The sequence below is a fragment of the Lacerta agilis genome, chromosome 3 (genome assembly GCF_009819535.1).
Source record: "Lacerta agilis isolate rLacAgi1 chromosome 3, rLacAgi1.pri, whole genome shotgun sequence".
NCBI classification, from domain to species: domain Eukaryota; kingdom Metazoa; phylum Chordata; class Lepidosauria; order Squamata; family Lacertidae; genus Lacerta; species Lacerta agilis.
In genome coordinates this window covers 87,659,685-87,679,879 of record NC_046314.1, presented here as the reverse complement: position 1 = coordinate 87,679,879, position 20,195 = coordinate 87,659,685, and the positions used below count along the sequence as shown (strand labels likewise).

Below are 20,195 nucleotides of genomic sequence, written 5' to 3'. Positions count from 1 at the left end.
GGGGTGGAGACGGGGGTTGAGCTGCATCAGCAAATCACAGAGCAAATTGACTTGTCTGCCCTGCGCTTTGTCCTTTAGTGACTGCAAGGCTGCACCTAGGAAAGCAGAGTGCTGACACCTGACTGACCTAACATTTGGGCAGGAATCTGGCCCTCTCTGCAGTGTGTGTCCTACAAGTGTCACTCTAAAAAAACCGGTAATAATGGAAGGCTTAACAGGAGTCAACAGCTCTTCCAGAAGCACCAGGGCACAATTGGGACCCCATTTACACACCTGTTTCTGAGATGAATTGTGCACCTGCAACTCATAGGGTTGAAGGCTGCATGTACCTTGTCCTACCCCTGCCCCCCCCCAGCACCTCTTGCTAAAAGGATATTGGGTGGGAAGGCAGGGCATAGGATCTCCAGCAAATGTGGTGTAGTGGTTAGAGTGCTGGGCTCGGTCCTGAAGGACCAAGGTTCAAATCCCCACTCAGCCAGGAAGCTCACTGGGTGACCTTTGGCCAGGCACTCACTGTCAGCCCAGCCTACCTCACAGGGTTGTTATGAGGACAAAAGGGTGGGGGGAGAGGAGAACTAGGTACATCACATTGAGCTCCTTGGAGGAAAGGTAGGATATAAATGTAAAAAATAAGTCTCTTAACAGCTAAATTGGATCAGGCAATGCTGGGGCTAGGTGGACCTGTGGTTTGACTCAGCACAGGGCTGCTACACAGGAGCACAGGAAGCTGACTTACACAGTTGCACCATTGGTCAATGTAGCTCAGTATTGTCTGCACTGACTGGCAGCAACTTTCCCAGCCCTCCCTGGAGATGCCAGGGATTGAACCTGAGACCTTCTGCATGCGAAGCAGATGCTCTGCTTCGGAGCCGCGGCCCTTTGTATTTGTGCAGCAGACCTGTGCCGCTGCCTCCCTATGCCGTTTCCACTTGAGTTAGGGCTGCTTCACACATCGTATATTTTAAACCGCATTTAGATATTCTGACGGTAAGCGCTGTTCGGCAGTGGAACGGTCTCCCTCGGGAGGTTGTGGACACTCCTTCCTTGGAGGTTTTAAAGCAGAGGTTGGATGGCCACCTGATATGGATGCTTCAGCTGAGATTCCTGCATTGCAGGGGGTTGGACCAGATGACCCTTGGGTCCCTTCCAGCTCTAAGATTCTATGATTCTAAGTGCACGATTGAACACACCACTGTTGCCCCGTTTTTCTGCATGTTTTTCACCAGTGGTGCATTTCACAAGACCAGGAAATTGCCTATGGTTAGTACCTCCAGATAGGCTGGTATTTTACCCATCAGCCCACCCATAGGGATAGCTTGTTTTGGTGCACATGCTAAATAAAACCGACCAAACCTGCAAGAAGTGTAGTGGTTAGAGTGGTAGACCTAAGGGGGGCCAGGGCACTCAACCAGGAAGCTCCCTAAACCAGCCATTTACTGTCAGCCCAGCCTACCTCACAGGGTTGTCGTGAGGATAAAACGAGGAGGAGGAGACCATAACCTGGAAGCTCTGAAGACTGAGCTCTGTTGCAAACCGTTTGTTCTGATCCTTGCAAACACGGCAGCAAGGAAGGACCCGTCATTATGCAATGCTTACCGGAACAGGAGACTTGAAGTACATATGGGTGGAGCATTGCAACACACCCCCTGGGAATGTTGACCGAGAGCCTGGAACAGAACATGATACCTTGTCCTGCAGCTGGTGAGAAAGGTTACTTCGTCTCTGTTGCCGATAGCCTGACATCGCAAAAATAACCAGTGCTGCATTGTGCTGCGTGTGACTTCAAGGCTATGGGGCCGGGCGATAAGGGACAAATGATAAGATATGGCTTTCACAGAGGCACACAAGCTATAATGAAACTTCAACAGCCAACTCTTATTTCACAGGCAAATCTGCTGGTGTGTCTTTAAGCACCTGTTTAATTTCTGCTATGTATCGGCTGCCGAGATAATGTCCCTTGACCGCTTGAGAGTGCAGCATGATTGTAGCTGGAAACTGTCCTCCCCCCCCCCTTTTAACATCTTGCTCTTGGGGAAATAGGTGTGTTTACATGTTAACCACATAAAGATAAGGAGCAGTAGCATGGGAAGGGCTTGTAAACCATTCATTTACACACTGCTGCCCGGACAAAATGAATTCACCTACTAAAGCAGTTCAAAAGCATGAAGTGCAAGTAGATAAGTAGGTAGTGCTCTGGCGGGAAGGTAAACGGTGTTTCTGTGTGCTGCTCTGGTTCGCCAGAAGCGGCCTAGTCATGCTGGCCACATGACCCGGAAGCTGTACGCCGACTCCCTCAGCCAGTAAAGCGAGATGAGCGCTGCAACCCCAGAGTCGTTTGCGGCTGGACCTAATGGTCAGGGGTGCCTTTTACTAAAGCTGCTAGTGCTGTCTTACAGGGAAGCTGCTATGGGAGCTCTGAAGGGGACTTCCCTTGGAAAAACAGCATAAAAAACCGCACCCTCTCCTACGCTGTAGCTCCAATCCTGATGCCCCTCTCCCTTGCTTCAGTTTCAAAACATGCCTTCAGAAAATGTGCAGGACCAAACTGTGTGGTGCCTCAGGGAAGCCCACAAGCTAGGCTCTGAGGTTAATAGCTCTTTGTTGGTTTTCGGCTCTTCCCCAGCTTGTGTTCAGTGGTATACTGCCTCTGCATATGAAGGTTCCATATTAATAATAAATCCACTGTTACAGCGGATAGCTGCTGCCATCCATATATTTGTCTAACTCGCATTTAAAGCTGAATGAGTAGGTTAGCTGCTGTGATGCAGCAGCTAAAAAAGCCAATGCAATTCTGGGCTGCATCAATAGGAGTATAGCATCTAGATCAAGGGAAGTAATAGTACCACTGTATTCCGCTCTGGTCAGACCTCACCTGGAATACTGTATCCAGTTCTGGGCACCACAGTTCAAGAAGGATATTGACAAGCTGGAACGTGTCTAGAGGAGCACAACCAAAATGGTCAAAGGCCTGGAAACGATGCCTTATGAGGAACGGCTCAGGGAGCTGGGTATGTTTAGCCTGGAGAAGAGAAGGTTAAGGGGTGATATGATAGCCATGTTCAAATATATAAAAGGATGTCATATAGAGGAGGGAGAAAGGTTGTTTTCTGCTGCTCCAGAGAAGCGGACACGGAGCAATGGATTCAAACTACAAGAAAGAAGATTCCACCTAAACATTAGGAAGAACTTCCTGACAGTAAGAGCTGTTCGACAGTGGAATTTGCTGCCAAGGAGTATGGTGGAGTCTCCTTCTTTGGAGGTCTTTAAGCGGAGGCTTGACAGCCATCTGTCAGGAATGCTTTGATGGTGTTTCCTGCTTGGCAGGGGGTTGGACTGGATGGCCCTTGTGGTCTCTTCCAATTCTATGATTCTATGATTCTGTGATTCTAGGTGTCACCATGTCTTGTGGCATATAAGAATTATGCATATGATTCAAAAGTTGATTGAGCCCAGCGACCAGGATTAAGAAAGCAAGGGAGAAATAAAAAAGAAGCACTTTATGCTAAAGCGTATAATAGAACTGAGATGGCCCAGTTGGTTAGAGCATGTGGCTCTTAATGTCAGGGTTGTGGGTTCGAGCCCCACAAAAGATTCCTGCATTGCAGGGGGTGGGACTAGATGACCCTGGTTGTCCCTTCCAACTCTACAGTTCTATGATTCTAGGGTAAAATAAGATGAAGAATTCCCATAGATCTCAGTAGAAAGGGTAATACAGGAATCATAGAAATTGTAGAGTTGGAAGGAACCACAAGGGTCTTCTAGCTCAACCCCTGCAATGCAGGAATCTTTTGCCCAATGTGGGGCTCGAACTCACAACCCTGACCTACACGAGCCACCGATTCCATAGATAAATTATGTGTTATGTTTGTATGCCCTGAGTCTTCTGCCAATCTAGGTGATGTAAACATAGAATAAACACTTTTCAGTTGCTTGTGCAGTGGTAAGAGCTAAGAGCACATGACCACCTTACTGCGCATGAGTAAGAGATGTGCTTAGATAATCTGTTAATGATAATCACAACAGTGTCTCCATGCCCTCCAGCCAGGAAGAGAAATGCAAAGGAATGTTGTCCTCCTGACCCTAAGGGTAAAGTCTTTGAAATAAAACCTAAGTGTCTAGCTAATAAGGGCAGATAAAAGTAACCAGTATTGCTAACAACTGAGGCTGAGCTGGCTGGGATGTTTCTGATTAAGAGTTCTCCAGAACCAGCTCTTGCCTTTAGAGGTTCTGAATGAATTAAATTAATCAGGGGTCAGCAAACTTTTTCAGTAGGGGGCCGGTCCACTGTCCCTCAGACCTTGTGGGGGGGCTTGACTTTTTTTTTTTTGGGGGGGGAAATGAACGAATTCCTATGCCCCACAAATAAGCCAGAGATGCATTTTAAATAAAAGCACAGATTCTACCCATGTAAAAACAACAGGCAGGCCCCACAAATAACCCAGAGATGCATTTTAAATAAAAGGACACATTCTACTCATGTAAAAACACGCGGATTCCCGGACCATCCGCGGGCCGGATTTAGAAGGTGGTTGGGCCCCCGGGCCTTAGTTTGCCTACCCATGAATTAAAAGGTAATGAGGAGTTGCGTCAAATTGCGCTCCTTGGCCGGAGCAACATTTTGGCCTCAGGAGGCTGTGTTGTGGCGACATTTGCCCTCATTCCGACTGGTCATTATTAAGTCAATCAGACTTGAAGTCAATGCTTCCTGCACTCACTCTGCACTTCCCTTGTTGGGAGGGAAGAGGATCTCCCAGAGGCACTGTCACCACTGCCAGGTTGATAAAACAGGTGGCAGCAGCTTAAAGTTGGCAGGGCAGTTTTGTGAAACCTCCTGCCTTCCCCAGGGCATGTCAGTTTCAAAAGAAAACGTGAGAAGTCGGAACAAAGAAACTGCAAATTTTTTCTAAAATATACAAAATGGGACAAACTATAACAATGAATGCTGTCGTGAAGCGGATTACAGTAGCTGCAAATTTACAGCCTAGTGCAGCCAAACATCAAAACGAACAGGCTTCTAAGCACCATAAAGACATACATTGTATGGCCCAGGAACCTATCCAGTTTACCACAACAGTCAGCAGGTAAGCAAAACTTTCAACTGCCCAATGTGTTTCTTCAGTAGCACAGCTTGAAACATTAATTCCTAGGATAGGCAGTGGATACTTTTCTCCCCTGAAGGTGGATTTTAATCATGCCTGTAAAGCAGCTTGCATATACAACAACAACATGCAATTCTTTCTGTTTTGGTATAATTAGTAATTTTTTAAAAAATATATGGAAGGGCTTGATGGAGGCGAAGCGTTGGAAGGAAAGAAGCATATGCATACAGGGGTTCTGTTTCCAAAGAGGAAAGAGATGTCAGGAATCCTGCTTAGCAAACTGCAACAGTTACGACAGTTGGGTAAATTGTTATAATAACAATGTGCGCAGGGCATGGAATATCTGGGCATAGCAGGAAAGGATTAAAAAAGAAGTTGTAGAGCAAGTCAAACCAAATGAGAGACAGCTGCACAAGTGGTTATTGTCCTGACACGTTTGGAAAAATCAATCTCTTTATTGGGGAATTTCCTTCAGTGTTTCTTAAGAAGCTGCTTGGCACACCTTCTCTTCCTGCTAGAATTCTCAGAATGCACTGGGACAACAACAACAACTTCTCTGGCAGTTAATGGAGAATGTCGCCATTTTGGCTAATAGCCACTGAAAGCTTTTACCACTCATGGATTTTTGTCTAATCTTATTTTAAAGCCAGATAAGTTGGTGGCCATAACTGCCTCCTGTGGGATTGAGTTCTATTGCTATAAACCCTGTAAATTAAGAAATGGTAGGATTTTCATTATTTATTTATTTTTGTTGTTGTTGTTCAGTCGTTCAGTCGTGTCCAACTCTTCGTAACCCCATGGACCAGAGCACGCCAGGCACACCTATCCTCCACTGCTTCCCGCAGTTTGGCCAAACTCATGCTAGTCGTTTTGAGAACACTGTCCAACCATCTCATCCTCTGTCGTCCCCTTCTCCTTGTGTCCGCCATCTTTCCCAACATCAGGGTCTTTTCCAGGGAGTCTTCTCTTCTCATGAGGTGGCCAAAGTACTGGAGCCTCAACTTCAGGATCTGTCCTTCCAGTGAGCACTCAGGACTGATTTCTTTAAGGATGGATAAGTTCGATCTTTTTGCAGTCCATGGGACTCTCAAAGAGTCTTCCCCAGAGACTCTTTAGTATTTTTTAATTATTTAATTATTTTATATTTTATTATATTTTATTTTATTCTTTGGTATTTTTTTATTAAAGATTTCTTGATTTACAAAGGTAGTGCAATGTCTCTGTTGTATTTTTTCCATGTAACATTTTTACAAGTCAATTTCATTAGGAGGAAAACGGGGAAAGAGGTGGGCAGGATGGGGGGATGGGGTGACGATGTTTCTATTTTACCGGTACTTAATATATGTAGGGTTTGGTGTCAGCGTTGTTTGTGCAGGTTCTCTGTTGTTCACTTGTGTTCCTTTGGTGGTGAGAGAGGCCGGGGTTGGTGTAGGATGTGATTGTTCATTTGTGGTTGGCTGTGGTGGTCTTTGGTTTCCTGTGTGAGTGGGATGGGTGAGTGTTTTTGGTCAGGTTAGCCATATTGATTTGTATGCTGTCGGTAGATTTTTGTCATTGTTTTGTTGGGCTGTGTGTGTTATGAAGGGGAACCATATTGTGGTGAAGGTGTCTTCTTCTGTTTGTCCCTGTGTCAGTTTCAGGTTACTGGTTAGTTTTTCTAGTAGGGCTGTTTCTGATTATTTGGAGTATTGAAGGGAAGATTGGAGGTCAGTGGAAAAATATAGGCTAAGCTTCCTTTCCAAGCCAGGGCCTCAGTTGGGGTAAGAGGCATTCTTGAAGCTACTAACATGAGTCTGACCAAACTGCAGGAGGCAGTGGAAGACAGGAGTGCCTGGCATGCTCTGGTCCTTGGGGTCACGAAGAGTCGGACACGACTAAACAACAACAACAACAACAACAACATGATGACAAAAGGTGTTGATGGCCACTGTAAGAGGAATCTTGGGCCTGGGCAGACTGAGGTTGCCATGGTGAAGGGCTGTGTAAGAGAAGTGGCAGGAAAAGACTGCTTTTTAGCAAGGTGTGCTGGGAAGAAGGGAGAGAATAAAGACTGGGCTCCAGATTAGGCTGGCTGGCTGGGAGAGATGCCATAGAGTCCTGAGCTGCACTGCTGTGGGGAGCAAGCCTTGCTTGAGATGACCATGCTGTAAGATCTGGAGTCCTTCCATGCAAACTGAAGGTGTAAAAAGGTGAATAAATCATATTTCTTAAAGCTAGGACAGTCTCCATTGCATCTTCAATTCTCCAAAGGAGCACAGACCCTGGAAGCTTGCTACCACTCGACAGAGAGTGAGGAGTGGCACCCAACTTCTGTAACACTATGAACCATGTGGAGAAGTCCTGTGTCTGTCCTGATTCTTCCAATATTCAGCTTCACTGAATGTCCCTGAGTTCTAGTACTATGAGAGGGGGAGAAAAACATCTCTACTCTTTTCCTCCACACCATGCATAATTGTATGGAGCTCTAAAAATAAAAAGCGCCCACCACCCCCAACGCTGCCATAATCCCCAAGACTGTATGCTTTGGAGGAAGTTGCAGCCATGCTTAGCAATGCTGGGGATTAAATCTGGGACTGCCTGCCAAACCACTGTGCTGTGACCCATACATATGTGTACAACACATGGTTTGTAGGTACGTACTTTGCATTAGCCTACTGAGAAAGCCAGTGAAGGTCATATGCAAGCGGCTATTGCGCAAGAGCTGTTTTGTTGCGAGGAAATGGTTAATTTGGCTGAAGGCCGGGAGAGGAATTGGCAAGGCCCAAAGTGTTAAGCCAAGACTGTAGGAATGGAGGGCAACTTGAGGTGCCACGATGTCTGCTTTGCAGTAATAATAATACATGTAGGAAGAAAATTGTGGCATTTTGATCTTGACAAAAAGTCCTGTCCTGATCCTGTGGGCTTGCAATAGCTACAGCGGCAGGAACAAAGGCTTGTGCTGCCACAGGCACCTGAAGTTCCATCTAGAACCTAAGAGGCAAGGTAAACAAAGAAAAAAAGCCACTTCAGGTGTTGTCGGGCAGATTTTAAGCTTTTACTTCAGGGTATCCATGAGCGTCAGTTTGCTTGCCAGTACCTCTTATGGCACACATGGGGTGGTGTCAGTAAAAATCCCCTCAAAAAGTCACAATGCATGAAAGTGCCCATAGCTTAACTGCTTTTATTATTAATTATTATTATTTTATTTTATTTTATTTCACTTACAAAGTGACCCAAATCCCCTGCCCTCCAACCACCATACATATTTTGAAAGATAAGCGGTACCTGCCCCCTGTATATTTTGTACAGACACAAAAGGAAAAGCAAATGGGGAGGGAAGAGGGAAGCAAGCACCAGAGTGGCTGCTCTTTCACTGGCTAATGGATAGGACAATGCTGGTTTTCCCTTTGCCCTTATAGCCTGCCTTTCCGCTCAGAGAATACAGTACTCATGATAGTTAGCAAGACTTTTAGAAAAACAAGTAGAGTGTGGTGCTGATAACGCTAAGGTTGTAGGTTCGATCCCCTGCATATTCCTGCATTGCAGGGGGTTGGACTAGATGATCCTCAAGGTCCCTTCCAACTTTACAATTCTATGATTCAACAAAATAGAAAGGGGGAAAGGCACTTGGAGCTTCTAAAAAAATACCACTGAATAGGACAGAAATACCACAATATAGTTATTACCATACTATTATTTATTCCATTTTTTTCAATTTTATTAAAGATTTATTAGTTTACAGTCACCCAATAACAATAGCTCTTCGGATGATGTACAAAATGAAACAGGTTGAAAATCACAGTTCCCATAAAACAAGAATCCATCAAGCAGCAAATAAATAACAACCTTTCCAAAGAAAAGATCTATCAAGTCAAACACCATAATACAATTGCCTAGAAAACCAAAGGGATAAATCCTACAGTGCTAAAATAACCATGCCATAACCACAGCATAATGCAGAGAGCTCTTTTGTTTGTTTGTTTGTTTGTTTAAAATGATGGTTTGGGAGATTTACTGACAACCGTGAGAATTTTCTGACCTCCCAAAATACTTTCTGATGCTGGTGACTATAGCGCATGCATGAATACATATCTTAAGGAAATAATGTTTCTTGTCTTCCAGGTGGTGGAGAAGAATGTGGACCCAGAAACTACTTTGCTAAACTACCTTCGAAGGAAATGTATCTGATGTCAGCCGGCATGTCCTGCGTGTGATTTTAAAATGGTCAAGGCATAGATGGTCGTGCAGAATTTGAGCTTTACTTGAATTTAGAACTGGGCACCTGCTAATACAATTTCTCCTGCCATTCCTACACCTACCATTCCCACTCTCAATGATGCTTACCAAGGTTCAAGACTGAGAGCAAAAGCCTATTATGTGGAGATGGGTAGTCTCTCTGTTGTACCAACCCCCCCCCCCCCTTTTGGCTTCTGTCAGATTGGCTCTGAAGTTAGTTGAGCCACCTGCTCCCGTGACCCACAACTGAAAAACAGCTTGGCCTATTTCTGAGCGAATTTGACTTTGTAAACGAGTCGGTCTCCCTCGCAGACTTGGAAGCCTCCTGGTTGCAGTAGTTGACAACAAGCCATGGGTAGAGGGGAGGGTAGTCTCTTCCCGTCCTGTCTCTGATGCCAGGGAATGAAGTTAACTACGTTCCTCAAGGCTTCATGGTCCAGTGCATGGAAACACAACATGCCAGGTGCAGAAATATGTCCCTCCCTTTCCCCGTTTTCCTCATGGTTTGGTCCTGCTGGGTATTGGTTTGGGAGGGGAGTTGGATAATCAACAGATTGGTAGATGGTGAGAATATGGCTGGCTGGCTGGTTTGGAGGAAATACCTCTCTCGTTTGGATTAAAATTACAGCAAATTCTGCAGTGCTGGGGGTTCATAAGTGGTAACATAACTGATTTTTAGGGCCCAACTATTTGTTTTTTTTCCACACAAAAAAGGGCTGGCCTCTATTTTCATGGATAAGTGGCCATGTAGTGCTAACTAGATTAAGAATACTTTTAAGGCAAATGTCATGCATTTTTTCCATCCAAAGATGGAAGACATCCATAATAATGGATGCTAACATCCATAATAATTTTAGTCGGAACTAAACGTCTATGAACTATGTTGGGGAAGTGATGCCTAAATCTGATGTTTCTCTAGCTGGTCATGTGTTGTTAAGAAGTAAATACAGCATGTGTTTGTAAACACAATTCTACATTTCTTTTTCACTGGCTGATCCACTCCAGCAATTAAAAAAAGGATAATTCATATCTAGATATTTAAAACCATTCTTCTGTACTTTTGTATCAGCTGATAAATTTATTTGCACTAGCAAAAATAAATGAATTACCTCTAACCTTGGGCCTGTAGGAAACAAGGAAACAGAAATGGTTTGGGAGGATGATGAAAAAACCTAGCCCACAATATGTTTTTGTTTTGTCCTAAGAAAGTGTTGGATAGTCCTAGACAAATTGGATAACTCAATCTTTTATTTACTCTGTGCATCTGGAAACTGAGCCTGCTATAAGAAGCAGTGGCTGTAGATATTGAAGAATTTCTTGCTCCGTTGGTATGTTTTTCCTTAACTGCCATACTGTTAGTGGGCTTATGTGGAACCAAGCTGGGCTGCGGAGAAGGTGGATGTGGTGCCTGCACTGTTATGATTTCCAAGTTTGACAGATCCCAAAAGAAAACCATGTATCCTTTGAATGGCAAGTGATGAGATAGGTGAATGTGTTTCTAATGTAGGTATCTGCAGTACGGACGACAGATTCTCAGTGGATGGGGGGAAATGTAATTGTGCAAAGTCTGTTCCTCCCATAGATTTTCAAATGCATTGGATAACTTTGTTTGCTCTGTTCCTTTGAGGGGTGGCAGAAAGTTTGCCTATGATTAGGAACCTGCAGCCCTCCAGAAATTCTCGGACGCCAACTCCCATCAGTGCCAACCAGCGTAGCCAATGGTAAAAGATAATGCGAGTTGTACCTGAACAGTTTCTGGAGGGTCGAAGGTTCCCCATCTCTGAGCGATGGCCATCTAGGACAAAATGCAATTTATTTTAAAAATATTTGCCGAAGTAGCTGCTTGGCACTACGTTCAAGCCTCATGCAGCTCCACAATATGCCAGCTGGGTCTTCCTTTATGTAATCACGTGGGCTGCAAGTATATCTTCATTCATGTGGGAGTAAGCCCCACTGAGGACTTGCTTCTGAATAGACATGGTGCTTAGCATGGTGCTGTTAGTCTTCCTCTTAAAATGCCAAGAATTGGGGCTGGCTCACGCAAGAATCTCACTGTATAGGGTAGGGTGAACCAACCTGGTGTCATCCAGGTGTGGTTTGGCTCTCAACTCCCATCAGCCCCAGCCAGCATGGCCAATGATCATGGACGATGGGAGCTGGAATCAAGCAACTTCTAGAGTGTGGCAGCTTCACCACCCTTGGCCTGTGCAATCCTTTTGGTTTCCTAGAAATGGCAAAGCGCATGATTATGTTACGCACATCCGAATGTTTTGCCCCCTGCTGCTATCTTGATTTCTTAGCTTTAGCATCTGATAAGGGTGCTTATTAAAACCCACTGGCCTTTCCCGGATTTGTTTGCTTAGTAAGATTAATGTTTGCTTTAATGCAATGGACAGTTTTGTGCCAAAGTTCAGTAACGGTATAATGAGTGGAGTGAATCTACTCTTGGTCTCTTCTTAGCTCATCTTCCCTGCTTTGCTTCCCTTTGCCCTGTTTCTCTTCACAGCAGCACAAACTTAATTTAAATCTTTAGGAGTTCATAGCCCACCCCCCTTTTTTTTTTATCAAACTCACCCATTTTCAGAATGCTGGCTTTAGTAGTTTGCATAGTCTTTCTTTGGAAATGATAGTTCAGCATTTTGGGGGCTGGGGAACTGGGCAACTTTTTGGGGTTTCCTGTGAAAAGAGAGGCATGTAAGCAGTTTTCTGAGCATGAATTCCTTTCCTGGGTTGGGAACCACGTGCCCAAATGGAATGTGGGTGTATATCTGTGCGCACATCCAATGTGATACCTGCCTGTAGCGCTTGAGGAGTGTGTGTGGTATCTTCCCACCCATCTCGCAACACAAGAGGCACAGCAATCACTTCCATCCTATGTCTTGAGCTTCTAGTTGCATAGAACACCTTGCAGCCCATGACTCTATCTGGGTTGGAGCCCAAGTTGGATTTATACCACTTAGGCTATGTGCAGCACACCTTCCTGGTTTAAAACAAGCTCCATTAGTATCCTTGGGTGCAGCTCATCAGGCCCTGGAGATTTGAATTCCTTTACTGTAAAGTAGCTTGCCACTTCTTTTCATATCTCAGGCTGCAGCTCTCGCCTTGCATCATTTATCCTGTTATCGCCAGGTTGGTCACTGCTTTATTTTTGGGTGAAGACAGAGGCAAAGTAGGATCCGTTCCACCCTCTCTCTGTCACCCAATCATATTTCTCAATCTTATCCATGCAGGGGGCTTGCTACTCATAGTAGGCCCGCCTGATCTTCTCCCTGCAACTGTTGATTACTCCTGTGTACTCCCCCTTTGTGATTTCCTCTTTCTTTCCTTATGCATGCTCTTCTTGCATCTCAGCTCATCTGTAAGCTGCTTACACTGGTTTCTTTAAATGCCCCCCATTTTTCTTTCTTGTTGGAATTGTCTGCCTTTGTGTCTTCAGTATTTCACCTTTAAGAAACTCTCATCCATCTTGGACTCCCTTCTCTTTGAGTATTTCGGAACAAGGGATCTCACTCAGTTGTTCCTTAAGCTTCTTGAAATCAGCCTTCTTAAAGTTCAGAGTGTATGTCCAACACTCAGCTTTCCCTTGCCTCTGTGTCATAAAACACAAGAGGATATGATCACTTCCTCCCAAGGTTCCCAGTACTTCCACTTCATCAATCAGTTCCTCCCTATTGGTGAGGACCAAGTCCTAGATAGATGGTCCCCTTGTTGCTTCTTCCACTTTCTGGGAAATGTAATTGTCAGTGAGGCAATGGAGAAATTTGTTGGACCTTACATTCTTGGTAGAGTTTGAGTTCCAACTGATATTGGGGTAGTTGAGGTATCCCATGACTAATATATCTAACCTTTTTGAATGTTTGGTAATGGAAGGCATCATCCAAGTCTTCAGTCTGGCTTAGAGGTTTATAGCAGTAAGAAACAAAATAGAAAATTCTTTCCAGTAGCACCTTAGAGACCAACTGAGTTTGTTCTTGGTATGACCTTTTGTGTGCATGCACACTTCTTCAGATACACTGAAACAGAAGTCACCAGATCCTTAAATATAGTGAGGGAGTGGGGAGGGGTATTACTCAGAAGGGTGGTGGGAATGGGAGATCAGCTGATAGGTGTGGTCTCTAAGGTGCTACTGGAAAGAATTTTCTATTTTGTTTCGACTATGGCAGACCAACACAGCTACCCACCTGTAACTATAGCAGTAAGGTCACTGTTGTTTCCTGCTCCTACAATTTTTACCCATATACTCTCAATCTGCCTTCCATGCTCCAGGTCATGGATCTCTTCACAAGTATACACATCCTCTACAGATAATACTGAAGCCAGAGGAAATGGCAATGTGTACACAGCCTAATATGCATACCCTTCTGCAATATTTGCTTGCTAGGACAACTTGCTTCTGACCACCAATGTTGTGTGTGCAGTTTCAGTACAAGCCAACAGCCCATTGGCTTTCATTATTGTTACCAGCAAGCAATTTTACAAAGTGAACAACTTCCTTAACTCATGGCTCCAGACATTTTTCTGCCAATGCTTGTTTATTCCCTATCTGTGCTCTCCACCATGTAGCAGTAACTACCATTGAAGGCATAGGAAGCACTAAGACAAGGCTGCACCCAGTGCAGGTAAGGTGTGGTGTTGAACCTACATTCTAGTAGTCCCTGGCCTTCCATAATTCCTTGCCCAAGGCACAGTGAATTGCTAAGTCATATGTATTTTGTAAGCCCTTTCCCAATCAATTCAGGCATTGTATGACAGCCAAGGAGCTGGCTAAAGGAAAGAGGAGGATGCTCTCTAGTTGGAGAAATGTATATGGTTCACCAAGAGTAGATGCAGTTCATCAAGATGAAGTCATTGGACCCTTCTTAGCTATTTGGTAGTCATCTTGGGAGCAAAGCAGGAGTATGCTTATTACATTTACCAATGGCACCAAGTTGAAAAGTTAATGCAACTATGTATTGACCAACTATGCAGGGTGAACTGGGAAGCCTCACAGGAAAAATGGGCACTGCATGAAACCCATAGCAACAGTACTGTACCAAGATTGTGCTCTTGTGCACATGGGTAGGAGTATGAATGTGTTTTTTTCTTCAAAGCTTCAACCGACGAAAGAAGAAATATTATAGTGATTATGGTTGAGTACATCACTACTGGCAGTGAATCCTCAAATGAAGAATGCACAAGTTTTAGGCACATGTTTAAGCATGGTATTGGTTAGTATTGGTTAGTGATTACTTAAGAAATTAGGCCTCTGAACTCTGTGCCTTCTTCGGCAAGACGTTGTTTATTCCTGGATCAACCATTGTCATACTAATAAGAGCCTTCTGTCCTTGCATTCTTCCAGGAAAGAATAGCCAAAAGCCATGGGTCTCAGTGTGGTTTCTGCACTCCTGGCATTGTTATGTCCATGTACACGCTCCTTCGCAATCAGCCTGAACCCAAAATGGAAGCAATTGAAGATGCTTTCCAAGGTGAAAGGTTTTTGAACCTTACTAACTTTTGTCCAAACCCCACGACACAACTTGATTTTTTGGAGGGAGAGGGGGTTGCTTATATGATTGGAGAAGTGATGGGCTGTTACGTGCTTAACCCTTTCATCTTGGACATTAAGAAAAGAAAGCCAGCTGCCTTCAGCTGCTTTGCCATCCTTGGCAGTGGTGGGAATGGCCCTGTCATTGTGACTCAGCAGAGTATGCATGCCTTTTTAAATTAAAAAGCTAGCATACCCCCTCATGCATTCCAATTAGACTGTCCTTGCTGATGGAATTAGATCATTGCGGGGTGGGCGAATCATCTTAAATTAAAAAAAAAAAACTGCAAGGGAAAATACTGCACAGAATTTCTTCATCTCTTTTACCATTTGGCTCTCAGATAATCCTTGTACGGTAGAGAGCTTACAAGGCAAAATTTATTAACTGGTAATGTAGCAGCAAACATTTGGAAAGGAAGTTTGGCAAACAATTCAGGTCAATTCTGTGTTACCTGGAGGTTATGGTTGTGGTGCCATTTGAGATTGGAACCCCCTTTTCAAAGTTACCGGTATATAGAACCACAATGATACTTACTGATTTCTCTGGGGATGAATTCCCCTTTTGGATATCCTCAGATAGTTTAATGTCCTCCATGGTAGAGCAGAGCCAAAATAAATATCATTTTTTTCTTGTACATCCTTAAGTGACTCCTAACCTCTGCAACTTGATTTGGTGATTCAGGAAATCTCTGCCGCTGTACTGGATACAGGGCCATTCTGGAGGGTTACCGGACATTTGCAAAGGTAAGAAGCCAGAGATCGAAAGCATTTTGTAGAGTTAGGCCAGCTTTTGATGAATGCCAATGGATTATACACCAAAAATAGAAAAAAGTTGGTCTGCTGTGTCCAATGTTAGTCCTGCTCAGAGCAGACCCATTCATATTAATGGTTGTACATTAGTCATGTCTTTGAATTTCAGTGGGCCTACTCTGAACAGGCATATTCCACATTGCCTACCTCTGATTTATAGAGCTAGTACTTCTAATGGGGGGGGGGCAGGATTTGTTCTAAAGTCTGGATTTTTTTGGAACAGAACAGGATTCCTGGAGGAGTTCTGGTGCAAACTATTGAAATTAATATGGGATGTGAAAGAACACTGTGCCCTTCCGTGGCTCCCATTCATTTATGTAGGACCGGTGCAAGAAAACATCCTTGAAGATGATATCCCATGTTGGCAAATTTATTTTAGACTGGTGTTCACTTCATTAATTTAAGTGTGTTTAGGGAAAGGGATACTCCAGAAAGGAGATGGTATGAGAAAATCTGGATTAAGGGAAAGTGTCTTTAGGCAGTGATTTGCATGCCAAGGCTCCGTGATCCTCAGTTCCCTAGCGCAGTGTTTTTCAACCTTTTTTGGGCAAAGGCACACTTGTTTCATGAAAAAAATCCCGAGGCACACCACCATTAGAAAATGTTAAAAAATTTAACTCTGTGCCTATATTGACTATATATAAAGTAATTTTTCAATTTTTCCCACGGCACACCAGGCAACATCTCGCGGCACACTAGTGTGCCGCGGAACAGTGGTTGAAAAACACTGCCCTAGCGGATAATAAACACACGGATACAAGTATTTAGGTTTATGGGTTCAAATAGGCCACAACTTTATTGGTTACAGATGTGAGCGGTTTAGCTTAGACATTGCGTGAAGCCAGGCTATATCTCGACTCCTGCCCATCGGCAGGGAGTCCATCTAAGGGTAAACCACAAATAGGGGGAGTCCTATGACTTAAATCAAATAGGGGCACCCTGTGGGGTCCCCATTGAGGTTGTGGCATGGCCCTAGCATCAGACAGAATCCACACCCCCGGATCCCTTTAACAGGATACCCTTAATGAAGAGGGGCAGGCGGAGACTACAACCTCCCCTCCATCCAAACAAAGGCTTACCCAGTGCCTAACCTCACAAAGTTGTGATGATTGCTGTAAGGTAGGTGAAAGCCAAATGACTGGTGCCAATTTGCCAAGTGGGAAAAATTCCCACGCGGCCCCAACAATATGGCGGCTGACATTTGTCCATAGCAAGGTCGTGTCATAGAAAAGCATAAAAAGAGGGAGGGTGGGTTGGGAGATCCGGCGAAGGGCACGAGAGGAGGGCTCCCCGTGGCCACGCCTCCCATGGGCGCTGATTGGTCAGCAGGACCACCCATGGGCGGGGCCCTGCCCAGCACCAGTGACACAGCCTGGACAGTGATGCGGAGGGCACCGATTCCAACCCCTCGCCGGATCACTGCAGGGCCCCGGATGCCTGGCTGCAACACTGCCCACCTGGAAAAGGTGAACGGACTTGTAGCAGAATTCCATACAGACTATGGAGAATTAATGGAGGTATGGGAACCTTACTTTCCACATTTAATGAATGAATGAGCCCTAAATCTGTATGGTTAAATGGTTTCATTAGCAAATGTGTCAAATTAATATACCAGTAGCTTTGATGGAGCTTCTTTTGAAACATTTCTTTCCATCTAGGATGGGGGATGCTGTGGAAATAAAGTTAATGGTCTTGGCTGCTGCATGGCTGGAAAGCAAAATAATGTGGTAAGTTGGTTAATGGCTTAATGTTGGTTGTCTCTTAAACCCCTCACATATTGAGTGATGTACTTTAAATCACTGCAATTGGAATATTTCATACCTGTCTTTTCCCCAAATCACCATTGCAGATTGCTGAGGGTGCAGAGAATTCTGTTGAAAAATTCCCTAGCTGCCTCAAAACTACCAGGATTCTCTTGGGGAAGGGAGAATGACTATTCAAACTGGTTTTAAATTTTGTCGGTTATATTCTGAGATTCCTGTGTCAGGTTTCAGGAAATTATAGTTACTGTAGTATTGGGATTTCAGGAGCTTTTAGACCACAATTCTGTGCACACGTAACTTGAGACTAAGCACCACTAAACATACCCAGATTTACTTTCAAGTAAACATGCAAATGATTATGCTCTTAATATGCTATATGGTTATATATTATGCACCATCCATCACAGCTCTGACTTCACTCATTGGCTAAAAACACTGAAAAGTGGGAGCAGCTAGGCAGGGTCATCTCACATTAAATTACTTGGAAGGTTGCTTGAACATTTTGCTTCATAACTTTCTTTCTAGAAGGGTCAGAGACTTTGGGATGAATTCAGCAACATGCACAAGCATTTATGTTTGTCAGGTGGACTGATCCTCCTTTCCTCCCCTACATTCTCTTTTGGGGGTACTCCTGACCCTTCAGAGTGGAATGGGAAAGGGATCTGGGAGAAGGACGGGGAAAGCTCTGTTGCACTGCTATCCCCTAGTACACCGTGTTAGTTGAATCTGGGCCTTACTTTAAATGAAGAAGAAGAAAAGAAAGCCCAGAGTCTGGGGTACCTGCTGACTATGGGTCTGGTATACCAGTACCCCAGAACATGCCTCTTGGCACTCCTGGATATAAACATAAGTCTGCAACCATATTCACACCTGCCTGGGAGTTTGCTCTATTTAAAACATACTTATTTTAGTGGGGCTTATTCTCAAGTAAGTAGTCAAAACAAAATCGAAAATTCTTTCTAGTAGCACCTTAGAGACCAACTGAGTTTGTTCCTGGTATGAGCTTTCGTGTGCATGCACACTTCTTCAGATACACACGAAAGCTCATACCAGGAACAAACTCAGTTGGTCTCTAAGGTGCTACTAGAAAGAATTTTCGATTTTGTTTTGACTATGGCAGACCAACACGGCTACCCACCTGTATCAAGTAAGTAGGGTAAGGACAGCTGTATTTGTTAGGATTTTCTCTGTTCGTAATGGTCTAAAATAGTGTGTGTCCTTTTAAATCTTTTATGTGTATGCCTTACATCTTAGTAGTTGCTGTTTTAAATGGAACAATAGAACAAATGACATTTCATTTCCATGTAAGAAAATTCCTGATTCCCATGTTGCTCTTTCTCTCCCCTCCAAATAGGGTCAGGGTTGCTGTGGAGAAAAAGTGAATGGCTGTTGCATGAATGGAGAAGAGAACAATACTGTAAGTGCCCCAAACCTATTACTGTAGTTCCTCTTCTTCCATCTTCTTTTGTTGAAATAAATATATAGAATATCAAGCCATGCTTAAGCAAAGTACAGATGAAGCTATACCTCTATTTTTCGGTCTTGAAATGGTGTGCCCAGCAGCCTTTGGAACATAGTGAGTGATCTCTGAGGGAGGGAGGCTAAAAATGAGCTGAGCCCCTTCCTGTATCTTGTTGGGAGAACTGGTTGTGAATGGGAGTTAGCAGAAGCAGTGTACAATTTAATTCAACTGCAGTTGTTCTTGTTAGGTCATGGAGGTCCTCTGTGAACCAAGGTGTTTCCATGCTATTGATGTAATGTGTATCTATACTGTATAGCTAGTTAAACCATGATAAGTATATTAAAAAGTTAAATGTTCATTATTAAACAAATATTGTGATTGTTTCAAATCCTTTTGTAGCAAGGATTTTAATTTTTTTTTAAGTATCACTATGAGGATTTTACTACTGCTTGGTGTTGGGCTAGTAATATTGATATTTTTTGTATAAGACATACAAATAGTAATATTCTTTAACAGTGAGAAAATATATATATAAGCACTAACAAATGACAATTTCTTCAGGGATTGATCTCCTCAGAGCTGTTCAATCCATCTGAGTTCCAGCCTTTAGACCCTACTCAGGAGCCGATATTCCCACCAGAGTTATTGGTAAGAAAATTCTCGTCTCATAACTTTCTTGTGGTGTTCCTCCTGCATGGAAGATTTACGTATCCATTGACTTCTGTGCATGGGCTGAGAACATGTTGAGATGATGCACTGTCTTGGCATAATAGACCATGAATTCACTTCAGCCTCTGTAGTTTAAGCAGTGAATCACTTAAACACATGTGGGGAGAGGGAGAATCAACAACCATAGGCAAGATTGAGCCACTGATCTTTCAGCTTTGGGAAAATATAGTTGTACACAACAGAAGGGCTGTTATCTCTGAGAGTTTACAGTTCCATAGGGAAAAGCACTTCCTATGACCCAAGATATGAAGCAATGGAGAACAGAACAACTTGTATTTCCATGTTTGTGTAGACTGCAGTTGTTGCATTGGTATAACAACCCTAGGATAGCCTTGGCACAGAGATATACAACTTCTTAACTGCCTTTGTGTCTTTGTCTTTCCTCATGAAGTTCCTGGAGATGGACATACGATTATCCCATATTATTCCAACTGGCCTGTGGGGTAGGATATTCTGAGGTAGTGAGTGGCTGAAGGCCGTCCACTGAGCTTGAGTGATGGTTGTTAAGCTCTGCTGGTCCCCTGGTCATTCATTGTCCTTGCCTTGGTGGAGGACCCTTATTTGGGTCCAGATAATTGTCTTCAAATAGACAC

General features: G+C 43.9%; 1 protein-coding gene across 1 annotated transcript in view; it reads left to right on the top strand.

Annotated features, from left to right (window-relative positions):
- The window catches only part of XDH (xanthine dehydrogenase), a 57,090-nt gene that overhangs the window by 1,344 nt on the left and 35,551 nt on the right, over window positions 1-20,195 (top strand). Inside the window, exons 2-9 of the mRNA XM_033144640.1 lie at window positions 9,201-9,258; window positions 10,674-10,770; window positions 13,825-13,933; window positions 14,653-14,779; window positions 15,521-15,582; window positions 17,307-17,375; window positions 18,766-18,828; window positions 19,435-19,521. Of these exons, the coding sequence (XP_033000531.1) occupies window positions 9,201-9,258; window positions 10,674-10,770; window positions 13,825-13,933; window positions 14,653-14,779; window positions 15,521-15,582; window positions 17,307-17,375; window positions 18,766-18,828; window positions 19,435-19,521 (672 nt within the window). The remainder of the gene's footprint in view (window positions 1-9,200; window positions 9,259-10,673; window positions 10,771-13,824; window positions 13,934-14,652; window positions 14,780-15,520; window positions 15,583-17,306; window positions 17,376-18,765; window positions 18,829-19,434; window positions 19,522-20,195) is intronic.